Source organism: Falco peregrinus, chromosome 2, assembly GCF_023634155.1.
Source record: "Falco peregrinus isolate bFalPer1 chromosome 2, bFalPer1.pri, whole genome shotgun sequence".
Classification (NCBI taxonomy): Eukaryota; Metazoa; Chordata; class Aves; order Falconiformes; family Falconidae; genus Falco; species Falco peregrinus.
The window spans coordinates 57,452,570-57,478,745 of NC_073722.1; the positions used below are offsets into that span (position 1 = coordinate 57,452,570).

At 40.8% G+C, this 26,176-nt stretch overlaps 1 protein-coding gene across 4 annotated transcripts in view; it reads right to left on the bottom strand.

The window, feature by feature from the left end:
* The window catches only part of TEC (tec protein tyrosine kinase), a 53,243-nt gene that overhangs the window by 1,742 nt on the left and 25,325 nt on the right, over positions 1-26,176 (bottom strand). For all 4 annotated transcript variants that reach the window (XM_055796744.1, XM_055796745.1, XM_027779333.2 and 1 more), the window contains 15 exons: positions 15,573-15,674; positions 14,505-14,586; positions 12,726-12,854; positions 11,260-11,300; positions 10,618-10,799; positions 9,597-9,662; positions 7,154-7,208; positions 6,907-6,986; positions 6,259-6,392; positions 4,937-5,011; positions 3,998-4,169; positions 3,652-3,868; positions 3,057-3,121; positions 1,914-2,032; positions 1,397-1,554 (listed from right to left, as the gene is read on the bottom strand). In XM_055796744.1, coding sequence (XP_055652719.1) covers positions 1,397-1,554; positions 1,914-2,032; positions 3,057-3,121; positions 3,652-3,868; positions 3,998-4,169; positions 4,937-5,011; positions 6,259-6,392; positions 6,907-6,986; positions 7,154-7,208; positions 9,597-9,662; positions 10,618-10,799; positions 11,260-11,300; positions 12,726-12,854; positions 14,505-14,586; positions 15,573-15,674 — 1,677 coding nt within the window. The remainder of the gene's footprint in view (positions 1-1,396; positions 1,555-1,913; positions 2,033-3,056; positions 3,122-3,651; positions 3,869-3,997; positions 4,170-4,936; positions 5,012-6,258; positions 6,393-6,906; positions 6,987-7,153; positions 7,209-9,596; positions 9,663-10,617; positions 10,800-11,259; positions 11,301-12,725; positions 12,855-14,504; positions 14,587-15,572; positions 15,675-26,176) is intronic.

The following is a 26,176-nucleotide window of genomic DNA, read 5'->3' on the forward strand; positions in this document are numbered from 1 at the left end:
TATCACCTGCTGAATTTTGAAGCCTTGATATTCACCTGCCTGTACAAGTCACTGACAGATTTATTAAACAAGGACTGAGGTACCTACAGTTAATCATATTTTATGACAAAGACTGACAGTATCTTGACATGTGTTCTGTTTGTGATTTGCAAAGATTCTTTCTCTTCCACGTGATGACTGTTTAGATTTTATTGTTATTAACCCCTGATAAAAATCAATATTTTTTAATCAATTCACTGATATTCATATAAGTCCTAAAAAGACATATTAATATTCAAAGAACATTAACAAATAACTTACCATTATCTTCCAGGTTATGTATTATTCCATTTTAATGACCATTTCAAGCAGGCTACCAAGTACAAACAAAATGTAATTATCTGTAGTTTCCCAGCTCCCATGAATAGCTTTTTTGAACTACAGACACTTGTCATTCTGTGGTCCTCCAGGGCACTGTTGTTTTTCATGTGTTTTTTGCTGCATAAACCAACTGGTTTGTAAGTTTTACATCTCCACCAGTTGGTTTGATGACTAATTGCTTTCTGTTCCAGCACCCTCTCCTCTAAGACAAGTGTCAGACAGTACGTCAACTTTATTACTGGAAAAGAGCAGTTTTTCCTCAGCAACCCCTGTGGCAAAGGGTAACTTGAAATAAATTATGTAGCTCTTTTCATTCTAGGTTTCCTCGACTGCTCTCTCAAAACTAGAGGCATGTCATTAAATGCACCTATCCTCTTAGAGGCTCTTTGCTTTAACAGTACAAAACCTGTTTTATACTGACTGATAAAGTATTGAATTTGGGTTTGCTGCCCCTTCAACCTCTTAAAATTGTACAGTCAGTATCTTTTTTGGTTAGAAGGATTATAGTACAGTGTATTTTTATCTTTCTTCATAAACCTTGGGATTTGTGCTTAGATTCAACTGCCAGTTAACCTGTATTTCCTACATCATTTATAACCAGGTAATGAAGTATTTCTTTAAAAATGTTTTTGGTAATTCTGGCATGTTTCTGTAATGATTAATAAACTGAGGCACTATAAAATCAGATTCTCCCCCTCTGGGCCGTTGTGACTGAATTTTTTTTGCTAGTGCTATTTGTACACAGATATAATTGCAACCAGCACAGAGTTAGCAATTATTTCCTTTTGTTACTAAATGCCTTTGTGTACTTAATGTGACAGTCCATTTATTTCATAGGAATTTACTCAGTGGTTTTTCTTATCACAGTTCTAGTTCAGTCGCAAACCAGGGGGAGATCTTTGTCTTAGCAATAAACACGTGAATAGCTGAGAGCACTGGATACAATCAGGTGCTGCAATAGAGATTAGCTGCTGTTGCTAGACTGACTTTTTTTTTTTCCAATTCAAAGACAAACAAAAAATAAAAAAGTATATACCTCCTGCCAGCACATCATCATCATTTCATACACCTGCTTACAGGCTAGTTTGGGCCGATACAAACGATGTCCTTGGCTAACCATCGTCACCACTTCATAGTTGGAGCTTTTTTCAAAGGGCATTTTTCCTTCCGTAAATACTTCCCACATTAAAACACCTGGGAAAAAAAAAAAAAAGGAAATAAACATTAAGAAAATAAGCAAATAACTTATTTTAAAAATATGGTTTTTTAAATACATTACAAAAATGTAAAAATTTTGAGCCTTGAGCTCAGGATTTCCCATCCATATTCTAGAAAGAGTTCACATCTGTCATTGCTGAAAACATCTCATTCTAGTAACATGACTTATTAAAAAACAGTTCTAAAGGTCTCTTTGGAACTTCATGCACGCATAAAACCACGGCAAATGTTTTCTCTGAGCTTCTTAGATGCCTGAATCCTTCCCAATCACTGGAGCTTAACTGCTATGGATAAAATGTAAAAACAGTGCTTTCTTTCAGTGATGAATGTCTTACCGAATGACCAGACATCTGACTTGCTGCTGAATCGGCTATAATTAAAAACTTCGGGGGGGCACCATTTCACAGGAAATTTAGCCCCTGAGGAGCTTGTGTATTGATCGTCAAGGACATACCTTTTAAAAAAGACAAAGCAACAACAAAAAAATTATATCTTTCGGTCAGCCTCCAGCCTGCAAACTGTAATTTAGATTTGCATTTGAATGTTAGGAGCTCGTATTGCCACCTAATGGCCATCTCTGTTAGCATCACACAACACAAATGGCTTCTCTGGGGCAGTGCGAAGGTTTCAGTCAAGATCCAGTTCATTTTTCTTACGATGTTGAAGCCTTCTCTTGTGATTATTAGCTATACAACACAGTTCTAGGCCACCTGCAAGTTAAATGCCTGTATTACGACAGAAAGTGATGCAAATGCATAAATTGCTTGCTCTCTTTCTCACCAGACTGTCTGAATTCACATGTCACAGGACACGCAACCTCAGCAGCACAGAAAGGTGGCAAAGCTAAGAAGAGCATGGTGAAGCCATGGCGCTTTAACACCTTCCTTGTAAGCACTGTTCCCCACCCCCTGCAGCATCTGTGGTGCTAACAAGCACAGGAAATTAACCCCTCTCCAGGTCTCAGCACCTGCCAGCACTGTGGCCAGTGAGATGCAGCCCTGAACCATCCACCCCAACAAGACCCCAACCTCACTGAACAGCTTCTTTCTATCATTTATTTACCAAAACACAAGTTCATAACTATTACCACTGCAGCACGACCTCTGCTGAGACACAAGCTCTAATATGCCTCCTGCATCACTACGAGACAGATGCTACAGAAAGTGGCTAACGGAAGACCAGTCAGACCACAGTCAGTTCAAAGCCAGGCCTCTCTCTCATCTTATGCATTAGACACACTTACAAAACCTAGTTTTGATCTTCTGGAACTGAGTAAGGAAATGGACCCATGGCCACAGAAAAAACAAGCTTTAAAGGTACTGGAAAAAAAAATTACCCAAGGATGTTCCCTGGAGAGGTCAAAAAAGGTATCATTTTTGCCTGTAATTTTGCTGGGTGTGTGTTGCCTTATGGCTAACTACAAGGGTCAGGTGAATCTTCCCAAATCCCCACAAATGTGTTTGCACCCTCAGCCATACCTTGTCATTCCAAAGTCGGACACTTTGACCACTCCCGAGTCACTCACCAAGCAGTTCCTGGCAGCCTGCAAAAGACATGGTTAGAGTTACATGAAAAACTTGCAGTCTTTCACAGACAAATTACAACTGTCTAATGAGGACTTTGTCCTCATTGCTTAGCAAATTCACCGATTTACCAAGTTCAGTGGTGTATTCTCATTATATACGGTACCTGTGCATTTGCTCTTGATAGTACTGTCTTGACAACTGAACCATTTTGTAAAAAAGTCACCAGAAAAAATTATCAGAGGGATTCATGAGTGGTGAAAGTGCTGCCAAACCAGAACAGAGATATGCTAGTATATCAGTGCAAATAGCCGTTAACTCTTTATAAAAAATTTCAGAGATTTTATTCCATTTTGTGGGGAGAGAAAAACCTCTCATTTTCTGTATAGAGCCATTTTAGAGACTTGATTAGACCCTAAAAAGCCAACTTCAACGACTTATATTTTCTGCAAGAACAAAAGCAGTTATTTACAAGCAGGCCGTTTCAAAAAGGAATAGTAAGTTCAAAAATAAAAATTTCAGAGGCGTGTACTGCCTAATGGGATGTTACCAGGTCTCTGTGGATGAAGCTGTTCCTCTCCAGGTACTCCATTCCCTCACACACATCTTGGCACATAGTGAGCAGGACGTCTTTACTCAAAGCTCCTCGTTTTTGTCTCAGGTAATTGAGAAGGCAGCCATGCTCCATGAACTCTGTCACGATGTAAATAGGTCTCTGTTGTGTGCACACACCATACAGCTGAACTAATTTAGGATGGGTAAGCTTCCTGAAAAGATTGAGATCATGTCATTATTACTTCCTCTACCCTCCACCTGTCCCAAATGTTTTATTTACAACCAATATACTGCACCAGAGGCCTAGAACTAGAAATACAAGTACCACACACACAACTCACATCATTACTTTAGCTTCTTCAATGAAATCCTCTTCGTACATTGCACCTTCCCGAATTGCCTTGATGGCCACTTTATACTGTGCCCTCCACTTCCCAAGACGTACTACGCCAAACAGACCGCTCCCCAGTTCTCTCATGAATGTCAGTTCTGAGGGATTAATTTCCCATTTCTCTATAAAACAAAACAAATGAGAGCCCATGACTCCTGTATTAAGGAACCTGCTAAACTGGTGATAAGGGACAAGGAAAAGGAAACTGGATTACTAGCAAATTAGAAAATTTAGGGAGAAAACAGCTTAGGATTAACTTGAAAACTGAACACTTTTATACCTCACAAAACAAACAAACTTTTAGGTAGACAAGACGTTTAAGCAGCATCTGACCAACACCAGAAGGCAAACCACAAACTTTTCTGAGGCCAGTAAATACATGCTGATATTATCAGTTGATTTCAACAAGCTGCTGTCACAGAACATTGTGCCAATGCATAGAAGCTGCTCATATCACTTGATGTGCTGTGCTTAAAACAGGTTATTCCAAATTTATATATACATTAAAAAAAAAAAAAGTAACCCCTCCACAAAGATCAAAGGGCCAAGGTTGAGTCACAAGTCTGGAGGCTTATGAAGGAGCTAAAGGCACAGCTCTTTAACTGGAAAGAGCTCAAGGTGTCCATAAAAGTATGGAGGGAGATGCTAAAGCACCAGTGACATGTTCTGCCTCTCCTCACTGCTGCTCTGGGCACCAAACACCTACCACCAGCTGTGAGGCCTTTGCATACCAATCCTTTGTGCAAGGGTCTTGAACCTTGGACCCACGTTAAGTTAGTACAGCAAATCACAGTACAAAATGAGGTCTTCAAAGTCTTTTAGAAACTATGGTAACATACATACAATCATTAAGAAAGATACGTGTAGAGGAATATAAAATGCAATTTACCATAGCTGAAGCCTGCCGTTGTTGGTGCTGTTGTCTTCTTTGGGGTCACTGGGTAACGCAGCCTAGTAACAAGACCTGAGGTTCAAAATAATTCAAGAGACACAGTTTATATCTGAAATAGCACCAGGCAGCAAATCAGCCACTTGTTTGCTGCAAACTTCAACACCAATTAACGATAAACATCGTATACAGCTTTGATCCTATTTTCTGGTATTGCATTTTGTTGACTATTCAAAGCGGCTATGAGAAGTACACAGGAGCACTCACTGCATTTAACTTGTTGCATCTTCTTTACTAATGAGAGATGGATATAGATATGTGCATACATGTCTGTGCTTTAGTTATGCTGGCACCAATAAAGGCTGAGGACCCCTTTCATAAATCAGATCAGAAAGATTATCTAAAACTCACAACATTAATTTTGATTATTTCTACTTCACCCATATAAACCCCAACAGTTTGATGCAGAGATTTTACATATACAGAATTAATGCTGCATGCTAGCTGAATATTGTCCTAAATATCTTGTTGGAACTTGATATGACAAAAGGAATAATGCAATTAGAAACAAGTAGTAAAATGAGTTTAAAACCAGGGTTATGTTTTTGCAGCATATTTTCCAGAAAGGCATTTTCCAGAATACCACCAGGAAATGCTGGGTCATCAGAGTTTAATATAAACATCTGGAAACTATAGCTCATGAGGGAACTTTATGCACAGATTCGACTTGAAAAAAACCCAAAACTATATTAGTATCTGTGACTTGAACCTGACTCCTAAACTTTCCCCATCCCTTACACACAGAGTGGGCAGACACCAGCATCAGCTATAGATCTGAAGTGTCTAACCTTTACAGAGACTCATCTTTAAGTGTTTCCTGAACAACACATTACTGTTCTCCTCATCTGTTTCCTATATGGGAAGATTAGATCATTTTAAGCAGTGGTGACCAGCAGGTACAACGTTAGCGCCTGGGGAGTATTTTGGAGACATACCATCCCCACCCATCTGCTGTGGCTTGCAGGCAGCTGATAGAGAGGCTATGTATAGCTAAATGAATGATTTTTCCTGACTCAACACAGATATTCTTCCGTTACTCTGGGGACAGTAACATATTTATGCCTTTATATTTATGTATATTTACATAAAGCCTTTCAATTTGTTGCCTATATTGAAAAAATCTGAAAACACAGTTGTCTCATGACTTCCCTGAAAAAGAAGGATCTATAAAACCCTAAAAACTTTCATTAAAACCCTAAAACACCTCACACTCCTTTTCAAATCAACCCTAGGTGGCAGAAGAAGAAATCAAATTTATCTACCTGCTGCATTATGTTTATGATACTCAATTATTTCTGGAATGGAGTTAAAGAGATGTTTTTCTGCAAGATAGTACTGTTTTGGTGATGTCACTGTTTCTTTTATATGGTAGTGTCTTATTCCTGATGAACCTTCTCTGGAAAAATAATAATAATAATAACAATTAGTAATCATACACTGTCATTTGTTGTGAATTTTTTTTAAGAGGAGCACATTGACTAGGAAAAGGAAACCAGTGTCACAGGCTTCAGGAACAGCTTGAATATCAAAGATCCCAGAGCACTGGTGACTTGCCTTGAACTCAGTTCCCAGACCAAGTTGAAGATCAACCTGTAAAAGGTTAATTTTCAGCCCAGTGAGCTCACATGCCCATACAAACACTTTGGCTGGCAGGAGAGAAGAGACCAAACAGGGTGGGAGAGCAAGACCTCCTTCTTTGGGCAGAGGTTCAGGTCTACACTGGATTAAACCAAACATGACCTAACCATGGAGCCAAGAAGCTCATTTTAGTCATCCGTCTTTTCTATCACAGCAGCCCCTGTTTCTTTACTGAGCTCTCTTCTGTGCTTTCCCCCACGCCCATGGATTTGGATACAGACACAAATGCATCCAGGCAAGACAAGGTATGCAGAGCAGCCACAGAAACTCACCCTCCAAATTTTGTATAAAGGGAAACTGTATACAGGCCAGGCTGACTGGAGTCTCTCACCACAAAACCACCTTCTTTATCCTAAAATGCAAGCACATTGACAGTTTTTGTACAAGCTGGTTTAAGCTGCATGTCTCTTCTACTCGTCGTGTTATATACACATGCCAAAACAAGCCTCTGCTTTAACAAAACAAGCTACTTTACATGAATTCCACAGTTAATACTGTTAATAAGGCTGCTCTTCTCACCTCGTTTCTGAGGAGCTGCTCTGCCTTGCTTCTGTTCAGGTTTCTGCTGTACCACCTGCAACACAACATCAGTAACTGAAACTTCTCCAAGGTGCACGATTTACCTAAAATGCTTGAAGCAAAGTATTACAAAGCCATAGATTCCATAATGTTACGATAAGTGAAGGTCAAGAACTGAAACTTTGTTAACGTGCAAAAACCAGTCTCTTATATTGTGCAGTTATCCCATAAAAATGCCCTGAAACAAACCCAGTGAGACCTCACAGAAGCCAATAAAGCTCAGGTAACTGAACTATCTTTTATCCTTTTTTTGCAAAACCACTTCTCAAACACAGGCAGGTTGATGGCAGCAGTTGCTCTGAAGGGCAACCTGAGTGCAGGCTGACAGCCCCAGGGAAGCAGCTGCCCACATGCTGGTCAAGCCACCAGCAGAGCTAGCTGCTAGACTGCTATTTCATTCAATAACTCCACAGTTGCGGTTTTCCAGGGAGGACCCACCTATCAAAGAGGAGATCAAAAGTTAATTAATGTCACGGTTGCACATCCGTGAGCTCTGTGTTGCACAGGCAGGTTAAAGTAGCCATAGAAGCTCCGACTTTTCAGCCAGTTGCAGCAAATAATATAAAAAGGAAAATCATGCAGCTCACAAATGGTGTGGTGCAATTGTTTTGAGCTATGCTGTCATGGCAGCAACCAAGCAGGGAAGTGGCACAGCAGCCTCTAATCAAGTTCTGCTGTTCAGGAGATAGTGGTTCCTTGCAGTTGGTCGGCGACCTGAAGTAATGCTCCCTGGACTGCGTGGTGACTCAGAATTACAGCCCCAAGGTGGTAAGGCACAAAGTGGCTGGGCCAGATAAGGCAGCCCAGTTCCTTCCTTCCCTTTCGCAGCCCCACAGCACAGCCCAGAGCAGGGCAGGGCTTCTAGCAAGAACCTCTCAGATGAGAAAACAACAAAGAACAAGCAATTCCCTCTAGTGAAGCTCAGGGCAAAATCCCAGATGAAATTCTACCTTCTGTCAAAACACAGCAGTAGGAGACATACGTAGCTGAGCTTAGAGTTTTGGAACTATTAATGTGGTTTTGTAAACTGGTTTTATTATTTCCCTACAGCTCCTTTTTATATAAAAGTAATGAAATATTTCTTAATTTCTCCGGCACAACAGTTTACGCTGTAGTGAAATTTAAATATCAACAACAACAGGCTTGGAGACTACAATGTTAATTTTTATCCTAATGTTCATAAACAGTACCCCATAATTAAACAACAACTGGTAAAAGCACTGTTCTTAAAAAAAAAAAAAAAAAGCTATACTTTTGTACCTGATAAGTTATATGCACACACTGAGACTTAAAATGCACCAAGTGATATATTTTCTTGAAAATTAAAGCTGCCTTCTAAGATCTCCGATCTGTTACGTTTACAGAATCACAGAATGGTCAGGTTGGAAGGGACCTCGAGATCATCTAGTCCAACCCCCTGCTAAAGCAGGTTCACCTACAGCAGGTTGGGCAGAATCCCATCCAGGCAGGTGTTGAATGTCGCCAGAGAAGGAGACTCCACACCCTCTCTGGGCAGCCTCTGCCAGTGCTCCATCACCAACAAGATAAAGAAGTTCTTCCCCATTTTCAGGTGGAACTTCTTGTGTTGCAGCTTGTGCCCGTTGCCCCTTGTCCTGTCGCTGGGCACCACTGAAAAGAGCCTGGCCCTGTCCTCCTGACACTCGCCCTGGAGATATCTGTGTGCATCGGTAAGATCCCCTCTCAGTCTTCTCTTCTCCAGGCTAAACAGGCCCAGCCCTCTCAGCTTCTCCTCATCAGGGAGATGCTCCAGTCCCCTCATCACCTTCATAACCCTCCGCTGGCCCCTCTCCAGCAGTTCCCTGTCTCTCTTGAGCTGGGAAGCCCAGAGCTGGACACAGCACTCCATGTGCAGCCTCACCAGGGCAGCGCAGAGGGGGAGGATCATCTGGCCATGCTCCTAATGCACCCCAGGATTACTCTTGAATGATTTCCACTGTTTTCTACTCTACTACCTTACAGCCACACACTTTGGCTAGACATGTCACTTTAAAAGAAATTTACCCATTATAAGTGTGCTAAATGTTTTGCTGTGTGGTGTTCTGGTTTGGTTTTTTTTAATATTAAAGTTTCCCTTTGTCTATCAGAGAGTTGAGAGGGTTGTGTTTTTTTGCTTTAACAGTGATAGCCTAAAAACTACATGCCTGATGGCCATCTCACTGACTTGACTCTACACCATAAATCACAGCAAAATCAATGAGGAACAAAAAATATATGCCCATTTCAAATATTTAAGTTTCATCTCCGAGGTAATTGCTATCATATGTAAATAATTGCTTTCAAAACTTTAAAAATACATTGTCAGTCTTAAGAGTACAGGTTTAATTTTATGATCTTCCAGATTTTAATTAAAATATTCACTTACTCATATTGATCAAGGTTGTTGGACTTCTTTCCTGTTACATAGTTGCTTGGAATATATCCTTGTTTTCTAAAAAAATACGTAGAACACAATCTGAGTGAAAAAATGTAAAATTACATGCCTGGATGACAGGGTTTCATTCAGCTAATTACCAGAGGTCTCTCACCGTAATTTATCTGTTACTGACCCACCTAATGTAATGCTGATTATACAGAAACTGATTTTCCACATCAGCATTTTCACATTAACTTTTAGAGTGCCTAAAGAAGCTACACAGGCAGCAGGAAAAAAGAAAACCAGCAGAAGGGTGTCCAAGAAAACCAGCAGAAGGTGCAAAGAAGAGTAACACACTGCTGCTCTGTCACTTCTGCACTCAGAGGTCCCAGCCAGTCACTGGAAATAAATTTGGAGCCTGCCACAGCCTAATAATTCGTAATTACCCCTAATATATTGCAACAGGGACCCGATAAATATTGAAGTACAGAAACTTTCACCTTTAAAACCGCAGGGAAAAATTTAAATCCAGGGAATGTAAAGTTGCAGTCATTAAGGCATCTCATTGCAACTCACTCTCAACTCATTCAGAGATTGCCCCTAATGATCCAGCTATTAAATAAGATGATGATTATTCAAGTCTGGAAGTCAGAGCCTGCTGAGCTGAGTGTTAACCATATTGCTCCCTAATGAGCCGTTCCCCAGGGAAGCGGCAGTACTGTACCAGTCTAGTGAGGTTTTACAGGCTGTCTGATGCCCTAATTGGGAAACCATAAAGCCTGACAGGAAACATAATTGGAAAAGCTTCCAGTTCTGCAACTGTCTTTGCACTCAGGCCCCACAGTCTATTAAGAACCACACTTTTTTAAGTTGGTTTCTATGTGGGAATAAAGATATGGATGAGATCTCAGGGCTGGGGCCCAAAGTGAGGTCTAGTACAAGTTTTTGTTGACACTCGTCAATATAAACTGCTAAAACATAGAAACAGCCTTATGAACTTTGTAACGAAAAATAGGGAACTTGTGTTTACCCATATTTGTCTCTTGCCTTCCACCAGTGAATGTCGTTCTTCTCGATCACCGTATATTCTTCACCTTTCTCTAATCTTAAATCATGATGTTCTGTAGGCTCAAAGTCATACATTGCTACCACTATCTCCTCCTCTTCATTGCCATTTTCTTCAACTGGAGGAACAGGTGGTGGAGGCCTTCGCTGAAAACGATCCAACATTATTATCTTCCCACTCTGCTCCATAATTACACCCACTCATCATCCCACCCGTGCAAACCAGCCAAGCATCCCAGAGGCAAAAGCTGGGCTAGTATTCAGGTTGTCCTGAGACTGAGCTGCGGCAGCCCAGGGAAGCAGCGGGATCACCTGGGTGCTTGTCCATGGGGCTGGCTCGTACTGCAGCCCCTCAGCTGCCACTAAAGGGCAACGCCAGCTGGTGTTGCTTTTGGACCACCTCCCCCACCAGCACCACCAATACAGCAGCTAATAGGTACAACTAAATTTCAGTGGGATTTTTTTCCATCCTGAGATAGAGCGTGGTGCCTGTTGATGCACACAGAAATAGACCTTTGCTCCAGGATACGGAAAGAATCTCAGGAAATTTAAACACCATCTCAAAAAGCAGCAATTATCCATTCAGTATTTTAAAGACTCTACCTACCATACTCTTCTCTGGCATTGGAGAAGGCAATCTCGTTACACCTACAAATAAAGCACAGGAAAGGATCTGTGTCTATTTGGCTACAAATCTAAAAACTAAATAAAAGGTTTAAATTTCACATAAGATTTTAACATCTTAACTAGCCTTCAGGATAGCTTACTAAGTCAGAAAGCAAAGACAGCTCTAATTAAGCATTAGGAGAACGTTGATTAAATATTCTTGCAAAAACATCCTAAATCAACCAGCAAGCTATTTTCACCACAGATTTGGCAATGTCTGTGCCACATCAGAGCATGCCACACAGAGATCCCTGAACCAGTCCTCAGATGCAGAAATATATGAGAAATATAAAAGGGATAGCGTTAAAAAAAGGTATACGAAAAGGAAGCAGTGTTCTTGTCACCATGATAATTTAAAGGTCTGTTCCTATTAACATCTGCTTTTCTAAAAAAGTAATACTCCCCCTGACCCTTGCTTCACTAAATCAGGCATAAAAGTTGTATGCATTTTTTATTATTTCTCTCAGATTGAAAAATATTTTTCTCCTGTGCTGTTTTTCCCCCTCGCACTTAAAAGGTTGAGCTATATATCAAATTTTACATCTTGCCGGATACGGCTGGCCACAAGCCACTGTTTATTCTTCAAGTTTTTTTAATGCAACCAAGTCCACGGGTCCCCTCCACTGCCATTTAAGGTGCTGACACAGGACATGAGCTGGGCACCACTGATTTCACTGGGAGGTAAGCAATGACTCATTTTCTTTTCCGGCTACGAAATTTTCCTAAAATCAATGACTGTATCCTTATGTAGGACAATCATGCAGTGAGGGGTCACACTGGCACACCTTTGTATGCTACAGCAGATTGCTGAACAAACAGAACCTGCAGTCTGGCTGCTGGAAGATGCACATGCCTACAGAAGTCAGGATTCATCCAGGCTCAGCGTACGGACCTTTACAAACCTCTGTGAAAATTCAGACCTGCGTCTGTAAAAATACATTAAGCCTTCCTGCATACTTTTACATTGGTATAATAAAACTGAATGCAACACAGCTATTATTTTTTTACACAGGTATGTAGAAGTTAGTAATTAAAACTGAAGAGCTAACAGGTATTTCTAGCTGAATCTTTTTCACCATCAGGTTTTATCCTCAGTCTGAGGTAAACACTTGGTCAAATAAGTTTCAGATGGCAAAAACAAACCAAGTGAAATTCAGCAACCTCAATGATTCTTTTCAGCTTTTCCTAAATGTTTTTTTGCAAGGACATTTACTGGCTTTTATATTTTTAACAAAATATTTGGAAAAGAAACAAACATTTTGATTTACTTTAGGCACAGTATAAATGCTTCACTCTGCTCTATAAATTTGCCCAATACCTAGGGCATTCAGGTCTGATGGCAGGATGACTTAAAACAAGCAGAAAAATACACCAAAACAACTTCAAATGAAAGACATATGTACTTACTGTTTTCAAAAAGATTGTATTTTTCACAGCCAGGTGCTAATTTTTCTGTCTGTCTGCAGCACTGATAAATTCCCTCTGTCCAGAATTTAGGATGATATTTCACCATTATATTGCTGTTGGTTTTTATTCCTACAAGAAGAATATATTGACTACATATTGAATATACACAAGCATATACTGAAAGATACGAAAGAAGATACCTGCAAGAGGGCCATTTTAAACAAACATTACAGTATCTTTGACATGAGGCATAATCCTCACTTGCCCTTACTTTAGCATTGCTTCTCTCAAGGACTTTCTTGCACATTTACAGGGAGGTGATGCAATGATAGTAGAGGATGTTTTTAGGCTCACACATGACTTTATTCCAGAAGAGAGTGCTATACTCCCTGCCCAAACCAGCCACCCCACCCGGCGCTTGATGCATACACCAACCGAGACCCAGGTACCCACCTGCACCCCTGACTGTGCAAATCAGTCACACAGCTGTGATGGCCTTGGGGGATCTATCTGCCCCTTTTATTATTACTGCTGCAAGTGACTCAATCTCCTCAACAAATAGCATTCTGCAGAGAAAGATAGCTGACATCTATGGCTATTCCACGGCACAGTGCCTGTGTTTGGTCCGAAAGGCTCCTCACTCCCATCCCGTGGGCTTGCTGAGTTTCAGAGGTTATTCCTTGCCTTGTGGTCCCCACCTCAGAAATTATTTCTTATTACTTTACAGAGCATATGCAACTAATGTGAGCATTTGATGGTGGCAGAAAGCATTAAAAGGCTGCTTTTTTTTTTGGTGTGGTTTTTTTTGGTGGGGGACGGGGGACAGGGAGAAAAGAAAAAAAAAAACCCCAGCAACCACAAACCTCTTTACTCATCATGATAGCATTAATCAGACTGCATCTCAGTGGAGATGCCTCCTGTTGTTTTACATCCATTTAAGGCCCCCAATGTTGCCTAGCTACACTCAAACAAAACTTTTCAGTGATGCCATTAACTAGCTTGGATAAGCTTTTTAATGATTTACACGTGCAAAAGCATACGGTCAGATTCTAATTGCAGCTGGACTTCCCAAATCAAATAAAATCATTCTGAGTGTTTGATAGTCTCAGTACCTGTTATCACATTGTGTATGCAAACGATGAGCTAGCCCAATAAAAAAATAAAAATCAGTGGATATATGCAACAGAAACATTTTATTTTTCTAGCTTGCTGTGGCTTGACATCGGTGAGCAGCTAAGCACCCACACAGCCACTTGCCTACTCCCCGCACCCAGCGGGATCGGGGAGAGAACAGAAAGGCCAAAAGGAAAAAATCTGTGGCTTGAGATAAAGACCATTTAACAACCAAAAGTAAGAAAAAGTCAGAAGTTATGTAAAGGCAATGGCTCACCATCTCCCGCACACAGACCAATGTCCAGCCAGTCTCTGAGCAACGGCCAATGTGAAACCCGAAAAACCCAACCCCCATCTTCCCTTACCCCAGCTTCTATTGCTGAGCACAACATTATATGGCCTGGAATATCCCTCTGGTCAGTCCAGATCTGGTGTCCTGGCTGTGTCACCTCCCAGCCTCTTGCCCACCCCAAGCCTACTCACTGCAGCAGCAGAGGGAGAAAAAGGCAAAGCCTCCACACTGTGCAAGCACTGCTCAACAGCAGCTAAAACACTGTTTTGGCCACAAATCCAAAACCAAGTGCCAAGTTAACTCCAACCCAGCCAGACAGCTCAACTGAAGGTATCTACATATGTCAGATTTTAAGTATGAGCAGTTTCCATTACCTTCTTTCAGATTCCTCACCCACTGATCCCGGCTTTGTGCGCTTGGTGCAAAAATATAAAGAGTATTAGCATCATATACAACCTGGAGGAGGGAAAAGAAATAATCAAAATACATTCACCTGGTAGTATTCATTTATTTATTCCTCAGGAAACAGAACAAGACAAATGACTGTTGCATTAGTGTACTCGGGCACAAAGTGTAGAAACTGGGAAAAGGTTATTAGCGTTTACTCTTTGTATATGATGCTTTAATGAGAATAAAGAAGAATTTTATAACAGTATATTATCTCGAGAGCATTCCTTAAAATTTTTGCTTCATTTGCTCATTCTTCACTGTATTTTCTAAAAACAGTTAAATCTAATTGCTAACATTATTCCATAATCAGACATCCTCTGTTCCTGGCCATTTCAGAACTCCTTGTGATTCTGTACTGCTGTGGGGCGATTCTTGCCTTCCTTTTCTTCAGCACTTGCATTGGCACAAAACAAGTATTGCCCTGGGAGAAAGTGGTCAGTCCCCCCTCCAGCAGTGGAATTCACCCTCACTCCAGCCATTCCCTCTATTGTAAGCAGGCACAGGATCTGAATCCCCATATTTTTCTTTTTCCCCTTTAAGCACTTGGTTTTCTGTGTTTATTTCCATTCAGCTCACAATGGAATAAAATGCAAGTTTTATCTCTATTTTCTTATTCCTATATAATTTAATGGTAATTCATTTTAATGTGAAAGAATGAAGACAGGGGAAAATGGGCTGCCAGCTAACCCATTCCGGGGGAAGAACAGGGGACAAAGCACTTTCCAGTCAAAACCCAAGCAGAGAGAGTGGGGTAAACAAAAAGACCAAGTGTATGAGGCACAACTTCCCAAGAAGGGACTGCAGGGAAGCAGAGCTTGCTGGGGATGGGTTTTAATCACTGATCCTGAACCACCTCCCACACAGCCCCAGAGAGCCGAAGAAGGGGCTGAGTATTTAGAAGCAAAAGTAATTTCAAGCAAGTTACATCCAGATGGCTTGGCACCCTCAAGAAGAACACTGTAATTTATATATTTTATATAAAAGGAACATACCTGAAATGGATATTTATTTTGACAGGGAATAATACCATCACTTTTTACAACTTCTACACATTTAATCTTTGAAATATCCACAGATCCTTTTCTGTACTTCTTCTAGAAGAGAAAAGAAAAAACATGTAAAATATAACCGATTTATCTAATTTTTTTCCCAGAGAGACTTCTTGCTTTCTTTTCCACTTATGATACTGATGCTGCTTTAGCTGCAGAAGTAATTTGAAAAATGAGAGAGAAATGGTATGAAGATCTACACTGGTGAAAGTGCACAGAGTACAGTAAAATTGCTTAGTAAAGATTATCACTTCTTTCTGTATAAAGTTTCCAATCAGTTGTAATTGTAGGTGTAATCTATTCCTCTCTACAAAAAATAACTTGAGTACAGATGAAGGAAGGTTTCCCCCTTGCTGATTTTAAAATCTTGCTTAAAACTGGTCAGGAAAATGTGTGCCAACACATCATCCCATCTGCTGCCTCGCTCTGTTGCTGAAGTGCTCTCACCTTTTTGTGGCTGCTGCCATGTTTCACCAAGTTTCCAGAGAAACTGGGATGTGCACAGGCAACACATGTTCCTACTGAGGCAAAAAGCAGAAAATGGGGGTAAAACCCACCCCTGGGTCAAGCTAGGATCTGTGCTGAAGGAACTTCTTTGACCAAGGCCAGCAGAATGCCAGAAGAAACACAGTCAAGAAGCAGCACAGACATCTGGGAAGATCTGGCTTTTCTAAATTAATAATTATGAAGATTTTAAAGGCGGCAAGGACTTCCAATGGTGCACAGCAGATGCTGCCCAAAGTAACAACGCATGGAAATACAGCGTAGATCAACACTCCAGAGAGGAAGCTCCTTGGAAGAACGCCGGTAACAGGAGGTAGCATGTACTGGGCTTTAGTCTACATGTAAAAGCAACAGGTAATCACAGTGAAGCCTGCACACAAGCAGACCTTTTTAAGGTGGCTGTTTCTGAAGGAGTTGGTCAAAACCATCTTCCCTTCCCTGAAGCAGAAAAAACAAAAGCCCAGCACAAAAATTTACGACGTGCCCTACTACGTGACAAGGGGAATCACCTGAACAATACACTTCTGAGAGTAGAACGATCACAAATCTACACAAACTGCATGGGGCCACCTCTCACTTTTGAGAGAACTGAGTCTCTAATAGGAGGAGAAGTTTCTACTGGAATGAGAAGCAGCTCATCACTGAACCTGAATTAAAGCACATCAAAAATTCTGACCTGCCAAGCACAACTGACAGCCAGTCCAGAGCACAGCTTATGAAAGATGGACACTGTTCACACAACGTGGAAATAATTGGTAATTACTGAATTATCTGAGATATTCCAAATCTTTACTTAGCTGCCCTCCTCTCCTGAGGATGGAAATTTCAGCCCAAATAGCAGAAGTCTGGCACAATCATAAGCAACCAAAAACAGTCTTCTAAACAGAAGCAAATAGCAACTTCATATACAGCTGTCATAATTCCACCACCCTGGCAACACAATAGTTACTACCCAGGGAAAACACCAAAGTTTCACTGGCATTTAAAATACATTTAGCGCTCTATCTCTTATGTACATTGTTATGAGGAAAACAGGCAGAGAAAACATGCATGGTCATGGTCAGCACCAGGAAGAATGACAGGAACTAAGCACAGATAAAGCTGTAACTGTTACTTAACACCAGAAAACCCAACTGTCCCCCCTAAAAAGAAGCCTCAATAAAGGGCTTTTTAAAACTGGGGGGGGGGGGGGGGAATAGGCATTTTTATGAACCATTAAAAAAAAGCCAAATCATAAACATAGCACGAGCTATAATACAAAACTATATCACATTATGCTGAAAAATAATTTGCAACAAGCATGCAACCTTGGATTTTTTGATCAAAAAGTGATTTTAAGTCTTCTGCTTATTTCATGGTATCCCCCTTCCTTGAACACCAACTGCCTAAACTAAAACATACATGCAAGCAAATGCCAATTGGTACAGCAGCAAGTATTACATCTCCCTCTCCTTGTCGCCATGTGGCAGACCTGGTAGCTTCAGGACTGCCAGATTAGCCAAGGCAGAACAGGGGGACCTAAATGAGATGCACTTTTCCATGAAGCACAGAATTCAACGCTTCATGTAACTGTGTTGGAGATACCGCTCCAGATCGTTCTACCTGCACAACAACATACAATGAAGAAACACTTGCCACTTCTGTAGCTTATCCATCTAGCTTTCTGCATCCAGTGGGGTACTCTTACACTGTTGGGATCCTATCTGCTGGTTAACGGAGGCTGTGGGACAGACAGATTGTATGCATTGGGTGTTTTTTTTTTTAATCTGGAATGACAGCGATTCCTTAGAGGAACATGCTTTATAACTTTCTCTCCTCCAGGACTCAAGTTTCATGCCAATTCTGGCATCCAGTGAGTGCTCACCCAAAAGGAGAATACACCTGTCAGGAGGACAAAGAACAGGAACCCAACAAGATAATCAACAAAAATTTGGGGGGAAAAATAAAACAAACCTCCTGATACACAGCACATGATAAATGATAATTTCATTTCCTAAGTTGTCCCTTTGTACACTTCCATCATTTAAGGTGGCTCAGTTTGCTTCACCATGAGATGCTAAATTAAGCCAACTTACATGTGACCTGCCTTACAACTCAATGCAGCAAATTACACCTAACATCAGAGAAGATTCTTCTATTTTTACATACTTCACAGATTTTAAAAAACTGAAACCCCAACAACTTACAGATATGAAATTAAATATGAGCGTACTGCTCCAGACATGTTTCAGATTGCATCAGAAGTGACAGTTATTAATGGCCAGCAGCCTTCAAATTGCCAAGCGTGCAGCTGTGTTTCACCTCAGCATTTCTCACTATTAAACCATGGGGCACAGGAACAGGAAGGAATGACTCAAGAGAAATGCTAAAAAGACCATGGCAATTCCTCTTTTCTCCTTACTGAAATGGTTTCCCTCTATAATAGGACATCTTGCACACCACCATTGCGTTGCATTTATTCTAGAAGCCAAATGGCTTGCTCTAGACCCAGGCATAGGGCAAATGGGAAATGCAGAATCAAGACAGCTCAAGCCCTGAAGCAGTTGGGAAGCAGAGGTGCAGGCATGAGCCAGCCATGAGAAATCCACCCTGATCAACTCTTTCTAACGGACAAGAGGCAAAATTAGTACAATGACTAATTATGCAATGTCAAGCCATAGGAGGCAGAGGAATTTTTTCACTGTTGTTTCTGGAGGTGGAAGATGGCTAACATAGCAGAAAAAAACAGGTTAGAGTCACTGTAGAAACAGCTGAATTTCACCAGCACATTCATGCATGCTGTCTGAACTGGACAAAAATATTCTCAGAGGATTTAGGGGGAAAAAATAAAGTATCACAGGCCAATGAACCCAGGGGACCTATCAAAGCCAGCCCACTCCTTTTCTGAAGATAGACATATGCCTCTAGAGGGAGGCCTATAGAAGGAAACATGGTTAGAACAATAATAAAGGTATATAAATACTATAACCCAGTAAGGACAACAAATAGATAAAAATATGTGCTTCAAAGTCACACTAAAGGTTTTTTTTAAGAAAAAAACAAACGTATCTACTTGCTGAAAACAACAAAAGGGAAGTGATTACACAGAAACTACTATAGAAGGCTTCTCAAAATGCAAAATGCCATGTGCTTCATATTTGCCTATGCTTCAAAAACTTAATTTACAGTTTTAGAAACCCTGCTCCCTGCACACAATGAGGATAGCCAGTCCAAGCAATAATTCTTGTTACCATGCAATGCAAAAAGAATAAGCTATTCCTATTATTTAACATATAGGGCACTAATATCAAGAAGTTATAATAGTAGACCTACATTGTCAGATATGGAACAAATGTAGGATTACACGATTCCTTTTAAAAAGTAATCTTAGGACACAGGAGGACAAGAAATATCTAAGTGTTAGGTAGGTATACAATCAAACAGCTCATGCTCTGTACACTTGGAATTACTCCTCAGCTGAATATAGTAGCTTTACAGCTTAAGAAGCCCACATTCCAACTACCAGATAAAAATGTTTCTTCAGTGTATTACCTCTTCGCTGGCAAAGATACCGTGCTGCTTACCCTCAGAAAAGTGGGGTTGGGTGTTAAACAATACACAGGACATTCCATTTGGAAAAAACCTCAATGAAAGCGTGCAGAAGCCAGTCCAGCTGTCAAGAAATAGCCAGGTTTTCTCACCCATGCTGTCTCTCTCTTTGTTGTTCATACCATTTCTTTATCCCATGCTTATCCCCATGTAGGAAATCCTGAACTCATCAGCATGTGACCCATTGAACTTGCATTCTCACAAGTACAGAAGGTCTCAGCATTATGGACATCTCCTTTTACGTTACAAAATCTCAGAAAAGCCTGGCTAACCCTACAGCCCCTGCAGACATAGATAGGATACACTCCAGAGCCAAATGTGGGGGTGTTTTAATTTTTTGGTTGGGTGGGTGGGTAGCTGTTTTTTTTAGGGCGTGGGGGTTTTTGTTTGTTTGTTTTTGTTTTGGGGTTTTTTTGTGGTTTTTCTTCCCAATAGTATTGACATTTAGTGATAAGAAGCACGGGATACTGCAAAATAGGAAACCAAGAGTCCTTTACCACGGCCTGGCTGCTTAGCAGATGTCAACCACCAACACTAGAGACACTGAAAAGCACAAAAATAAATTCTCCATAGTAGCACTGATGCTACCTCCTAACCATGACTACAATGCGTTATCTGTAATTTACTCTTCTCCTGCAATGGAGAAGCAGTCAAATGCACACAATTACAGTTCTGACACACTGCTGCAATCACAGAAGGCAGCAATATAAATAAATGTAAAGGACAGAAAATAAAAATCAGCCAGGCCTCCATCCATATCAGGCCCTAAACCACCTACAATCTTTCAGCTTTCACAGTAACTAGCACACAGCTCCAGGTTCTTTCAGACAGATCTTCTCTTTCTAGTTTTCTATGAAGTCCTCACATTGCTCTGAGCCTGGCCAACCCAGCCAGCTGCAGCATTTCTGCCCTGTTTTCTCCCCTCTCAGGGCCATCACTCTGCGGGGTGAGTGACACCCTGCATTCAGCTACCCCTCTAACAGCCTCCATGCTGTCTGAACACTAGACTGACAGCTTGGGCCAAGAAGGGAGGACAGCCCAAGTCCACGGGCACCACACATGAGTGACCAAAGCCCCAGGACAGGCCCTGAGAAGTCACCTAGCCAGGGCACCAGCTGCTCTACCTACTCTTTCAAGGTTCAGATGATGGAGTTCAGATGAACTACAGACCTGAGGGATTTTTTTGTCTATCAAGATTCCTGTCCATCAACAGACCATCTCTCCACTTTAAACACTTGCTGCTCCACCAACCCTTCATCACAGTCCAGGCCTTTGGGAACCTCATCCCTCCTGCTGTTCCTGCCCTGAATCTCACCGGCAGGTCCACATCTTCCTTTAAACTTACTGCCCCAAACAGGACTGCAACTGATGCCTTATCATCAGATTGTAGGGATTCAGTCCTGGTTTTTCATCCCAGTGTAACATTTGCCTTTTTCACAGTAACGAGGTATCATTGATGCATATTGTGCTTATGATTCACTATCCTGTCACCAGGGTCCTGCTGGGGACAGCCTGACACTTAACTACTCCCATTTTGTATTTGAACATTTCAGCATCCCTGTCCAAACTTTTACCTTTTGCACTTGTCCCCACTGTGCCACATTCTACAAAATAAAAAAAAAAAACCAAAACCAGAAAGTAACCCACCACACACCTAATCCAAAATTGAACACTTTGATTTCTAGACTTGCTTTCTGAAATGCTTGCAGCTCCTTCAAGTTTTATGTCACCTGAGAACTCAACAAGCTTCTATTTCAGCAACAGTGTCACTAGTGAAAATACTGAAATACAGGACAGAACACCCCATTCAAGACAGTCTGTCAACCTGAAAACAAACCACTGATGCCTACCGAACACTGTACCCGTTTCCCACGTGTTCTGCAATCAGATTTACAAGAGGTTTATACAGGTCATTGCTAATGCTGACATTTGAAAGTGTCTCATACAGCAGTGTCAAAAACCCCTTACTGGAATGAAAACACACAGAGTATCTGCTACTTCTCTGCTGACCACAAGACTTGTTATCCCGTGGCAGAAAGAATATAGATAAGTCTGAGATTTATTTTTTTTTTCCTCTTTTGGTTCTTGTCAAATCTTGCCGTTTTGGCATCATCCAGGTACTTTCAACAAGTCTGGTTTTTCTAGCACTTTTCTGGAAATGGTCTCCGTGGCTTACAGTTTCTCAGCTTCTCCTCTGCACTCCTAGAACTAAGCCTTCTCCAGCCTTCCAGAGTCTCATTTCTCTTCCAGCTCTTCCTTCTTAACACCTTTAAGGCTCATCCACTCCTGCCTAGTCATAAGGTAAATATTCTCATCCATGCCTTGTCAGTGTCTCAGCAACTACAACCTTCACTTTTTAACTTCAGCTATGTCTAACTTGTTCAATCTCGCAATCATCAAAATTCTTCTAGAAACACAAGTACTACAGATCCTCATTTTGTATCAGACTTTTGGTAGATGTTACAGAGAACAGGGAATCATTACTGCAACATAGCCAACTTCTTTTACAACTTAAGTTTTTTTATTACTTGCTCTTTTCAAGTGAGCATCCCCATACATCTGTTATGCTGCCTCTATTCCCATGAATAGCTTTATTTCTCCAATTTGAACAGCTTGCAGTTGTGCCTGCTTAAAGTATCCCCAGCTGTGCCTACTGTTATCTATTTTCTCTTGGGTTTTCAGCCAGTATTTAGGGTCTTCTGGATCATCAATAATATGATAGTTCTTCTTCCGAGCAAAAAATTTTTACAAAGTTATTTTCCTGAATCTTGGCACGGGGATGGGGGCGGGCTGGGGACCACAAACAAACAGACCAGGAAGGATGGAGCTTCATGGTTCCTAATGCCAACACCTAATGCTTTCCAGTACAAGTTCTATCCAGACCCTCTCTGTGCAATTTTTCTTCTCAGATTCTCTCACCTGCTCTCCTCCTGGCTCGTTTTTGCTCCTTCTACAAGGTTTCTGGGGCCTTTGCAGTAGAACAGGCTCTGCTCTTTCAATCATGTTGACAGCTCAAAATGCTGACCAGCTTTACGTGCAGCTGTATTTTGCCCAATTAATTCCTACTGTCTGATCTGCCTAAAAGTTAACTGATTCCTTACTGTATTTGTTCTGAGCAGTGGCTAGCTACAGCCGTAGATCAATCCTCCTCTTTCCCGGGCTACCATACTGCAGAGGTGTGGGCAACTAAGTTGCAATAAAACTTTTCCTGATTACTGTAATGTCTCATTAATGCTTTGCACTGTGTCTCTACTCGCTCGTTGGCACATCTTACGCTTTGATAAGCAGCTCCTCGGAAGCAGAGTTTTTGCTGTGTTCACTACTGTTGGGGGGGACTAGCTGCTATCACAAAATAGTTATATTGATATAACACAGCTCGTATAATTTTTAAATCTGTGTATTTACTAGAAACAAGACTCCGCTTCCTACATTGCTCCTTTTCATCAGAGATGGATCTCTCACAATTCCGTTACTCTAGCTGAGCAAAGAGAACTGTATATAGGAATAACAATGCAGATACTGTTATATCAACAAAGATGTCTGTTAAGTTTGCTTGACAAACTATAAACTGAAAAGTATCCTTTGGTCATTCGTCTACAGATCACCAAGTCATTTACTAATTCTCTGTCTTGATTTCCATGTAATCAAGTGCAAAGAAAAGAAGTTAAAATTAATTCTTTTCCTAATGCTGCTAATCTGTAGAAGCAATAGTTCCAGTCATTATAGAGGTATTACACAATTAGAAAAGGTGTCTACTCATATTCTGAGTTTGCATTTATATATAGATCTTGTGAAGAAGTTCAAAAAGCCCTCTATTCCATCATGTATTTTTACTCTGTAGTTTTTTTAAAGATACAAACACAATATTCTCTATCTAGATGGATGTGACAGGCATTATTTTAGGTGGGATAACTTATAAGAACATTGTTGTACTTGCTCAGCAATATCATTTATGCTGAAAATCACTGTTACAAGTTAATCATTACATCTTTAATTTTATATATATAAATATATTTATATCAAAATATATATAAAAGCATGTGTGTGTGTTTTAATCCACGTATCCTGACTGCACTTCAAAAATTTTGATTAATTCTTTTTCTGACAGCACTGTGAAAAAACTCTGTTTAATTCCATTAAAAATTGCTAAGCAATAAGAGCTGAACGGATCTAAAGCCACAACCTCTCTGATACATAGTTGTGAAGGTATGTCCCCAGTAAGCACAACTACGGACTTCATGCAATTCACATGGAAGTGTATATCCACTTCTGTTTCCTAGTGGGAAAACAGCAGTCAACTCCCAGTCCTCTTCCAGGTCTAGATGGAATAAAGTTATTGTGCAGACTTGCAAGCATTTTAAGAAAGCTCCATCATTACTACCTATGACTCGGAACACAACAAAAAAAAAAAAAAAAAAAGCTCTGCCAATCTACTCATCTCAGAAGCTATTTATCTTACATCAAAAACCAAGACTCATCAGTGATAAGAAGCATTTTAATACCGAGTTGTGCTTTTTTCATTTATATAAAGAATTAAATCACCTACGCAATGACTAAGGAAACCATATAAATTAGGGTATTAAAGGTCAAAATAATGAAGGATAAGCACTATATAAGGAATAAACAACAGTAGAATTGATACATGTTAATCTTCTGTTAAAAGAAGAAAAATAACTGGCACAGTCATTTGGAACTCTGTAATGTTGTTATGCTCCAAAGGAAGTATTTGCACAAGATCAGTGTTGCAATGAAGCTATACAACTTTAACCTGAAACCTGCAGCTTTAAAGTTATTTTTCCTTCCTTAAAATATCATGATGGTAATTTCAGTAGCTTCTGTCTCCTCTCTATTCAAATTACAAGAGCCAAATAAAACTCTTGCAGAAGAATATTTTCTTTTTTAGGAAGAGGCTCAAAATTAGCAACTCCCAAGAACGCTGAAGTTTTTATTCTGTTTTTTTCACTCACATCCTGGCTGGTTTTTGTTAGTTGTAACAGTTCCCTTTACGCAGGACAGTTTTCACACAAGTCTGATCCTGATGGCAAATACCACTGCTGCCAGTGAAGACAAGGGCACTCTGCACCTCCCAAGAGGAGCTCATCAGAAAACCTCTCTCTACTTGACTGCACAGAAACATCCTTCTGAAGACTCCTAAATGTTTTCCCACCGGGGCTATTATTTGCCTTCTCTGTAGAACCAAATGGTTTCTGCATACTAATAAATAGTTAAGTGTTGAGCCTACCCGAACACCCTCTGTGTAGCTCCTCCACAGCTAATGGAGGAGCTGCGTTAGCTGCTCAGACTGCTGCGTTGCAGCACAGACTCTCCCCGTTTTGTCCTCCCCTAACACCGCAGACCCCCACCCACCCAAACACGTGCAGAGTAACCATGAGGACGAGGACTTACCCTATATACTTTCTGAAAATGCAGAATCCAATATAAACCATTTACTACTGAAAACTCTAACCCATACAGTGAACGTGAGCAAACAATAAAGATGCTAAAGCTTAAAGCAATTTCACATTCATAAGCTCATACTCAGCTTCATACTGAAGGTCAGCACAAGCTGCCGTGGGCTGGAAAGGTTAATGCAAGCACACCGCGCCATGCGTGGGAAGACAGTAACCAAACCACACATCAGCACACTTTCAAACTAAAAGAGGGTCACTTCCAAAGTAAAGAGTAAAAGAGTGTCACTGCTAAGAAAGCTAAGAGAGAGAGAAATACACAGTGAAAGGGAACACTCCACAACTCCAATAGCTGTAAGGATATTAACAGTCTGCATATTGGTAACAAATAATAAAATTATGAGTGAATCTGTGCCAGCTTCGTGGAAGCACTGCACTCATGTGAAACATCAATGTGAAATTTTTCAAACCAACAAAATAGCAGGACAGCTTGCTTGCACAAACCAGCTCCTTTCAGCTACTCCCATGATGAGAAATACTTTAACACCTACATTTATTATCTTGCCTTCATCTCAAAGAACTTCCCTTGCCAAAAATGCCATTTAGGGCAAAACCCTCTAGTCTGTTGCACTTTTAGTTCAAGTGAGATGCTCTGTTAGCATGAAACTAGCTAAAATTTGTGTGAAGTATATGCTACCTGCTATCATGGCTATTCTGTAACGCTGCAGTAAGCCTGCTCCAGTCAGGGCCATCAGACTGCCCTAGTGTCTTCTCCCAGTTCAGAGACATCTTCCAACCATTCACTGAGAAAGAATTCACAGCAGTAAAACTTACTGCCACACAGGGAGAAAGAGGATAAACCAAGAGTACTTGGTGAACTACCCTGATGGATGCAGTAGCTTGAACGCTATTCCTTGTGTGGTCTGTCCTGTTGTCTAACCCAAGAGGAACGATAACCTACCCTGCAAAGAAGTGTATGGGGCACCAGCCACCAGGCATACTGGTAGAGCCGTAAAGTGAGTATTCCTTTCCACTACAACTGTTCAG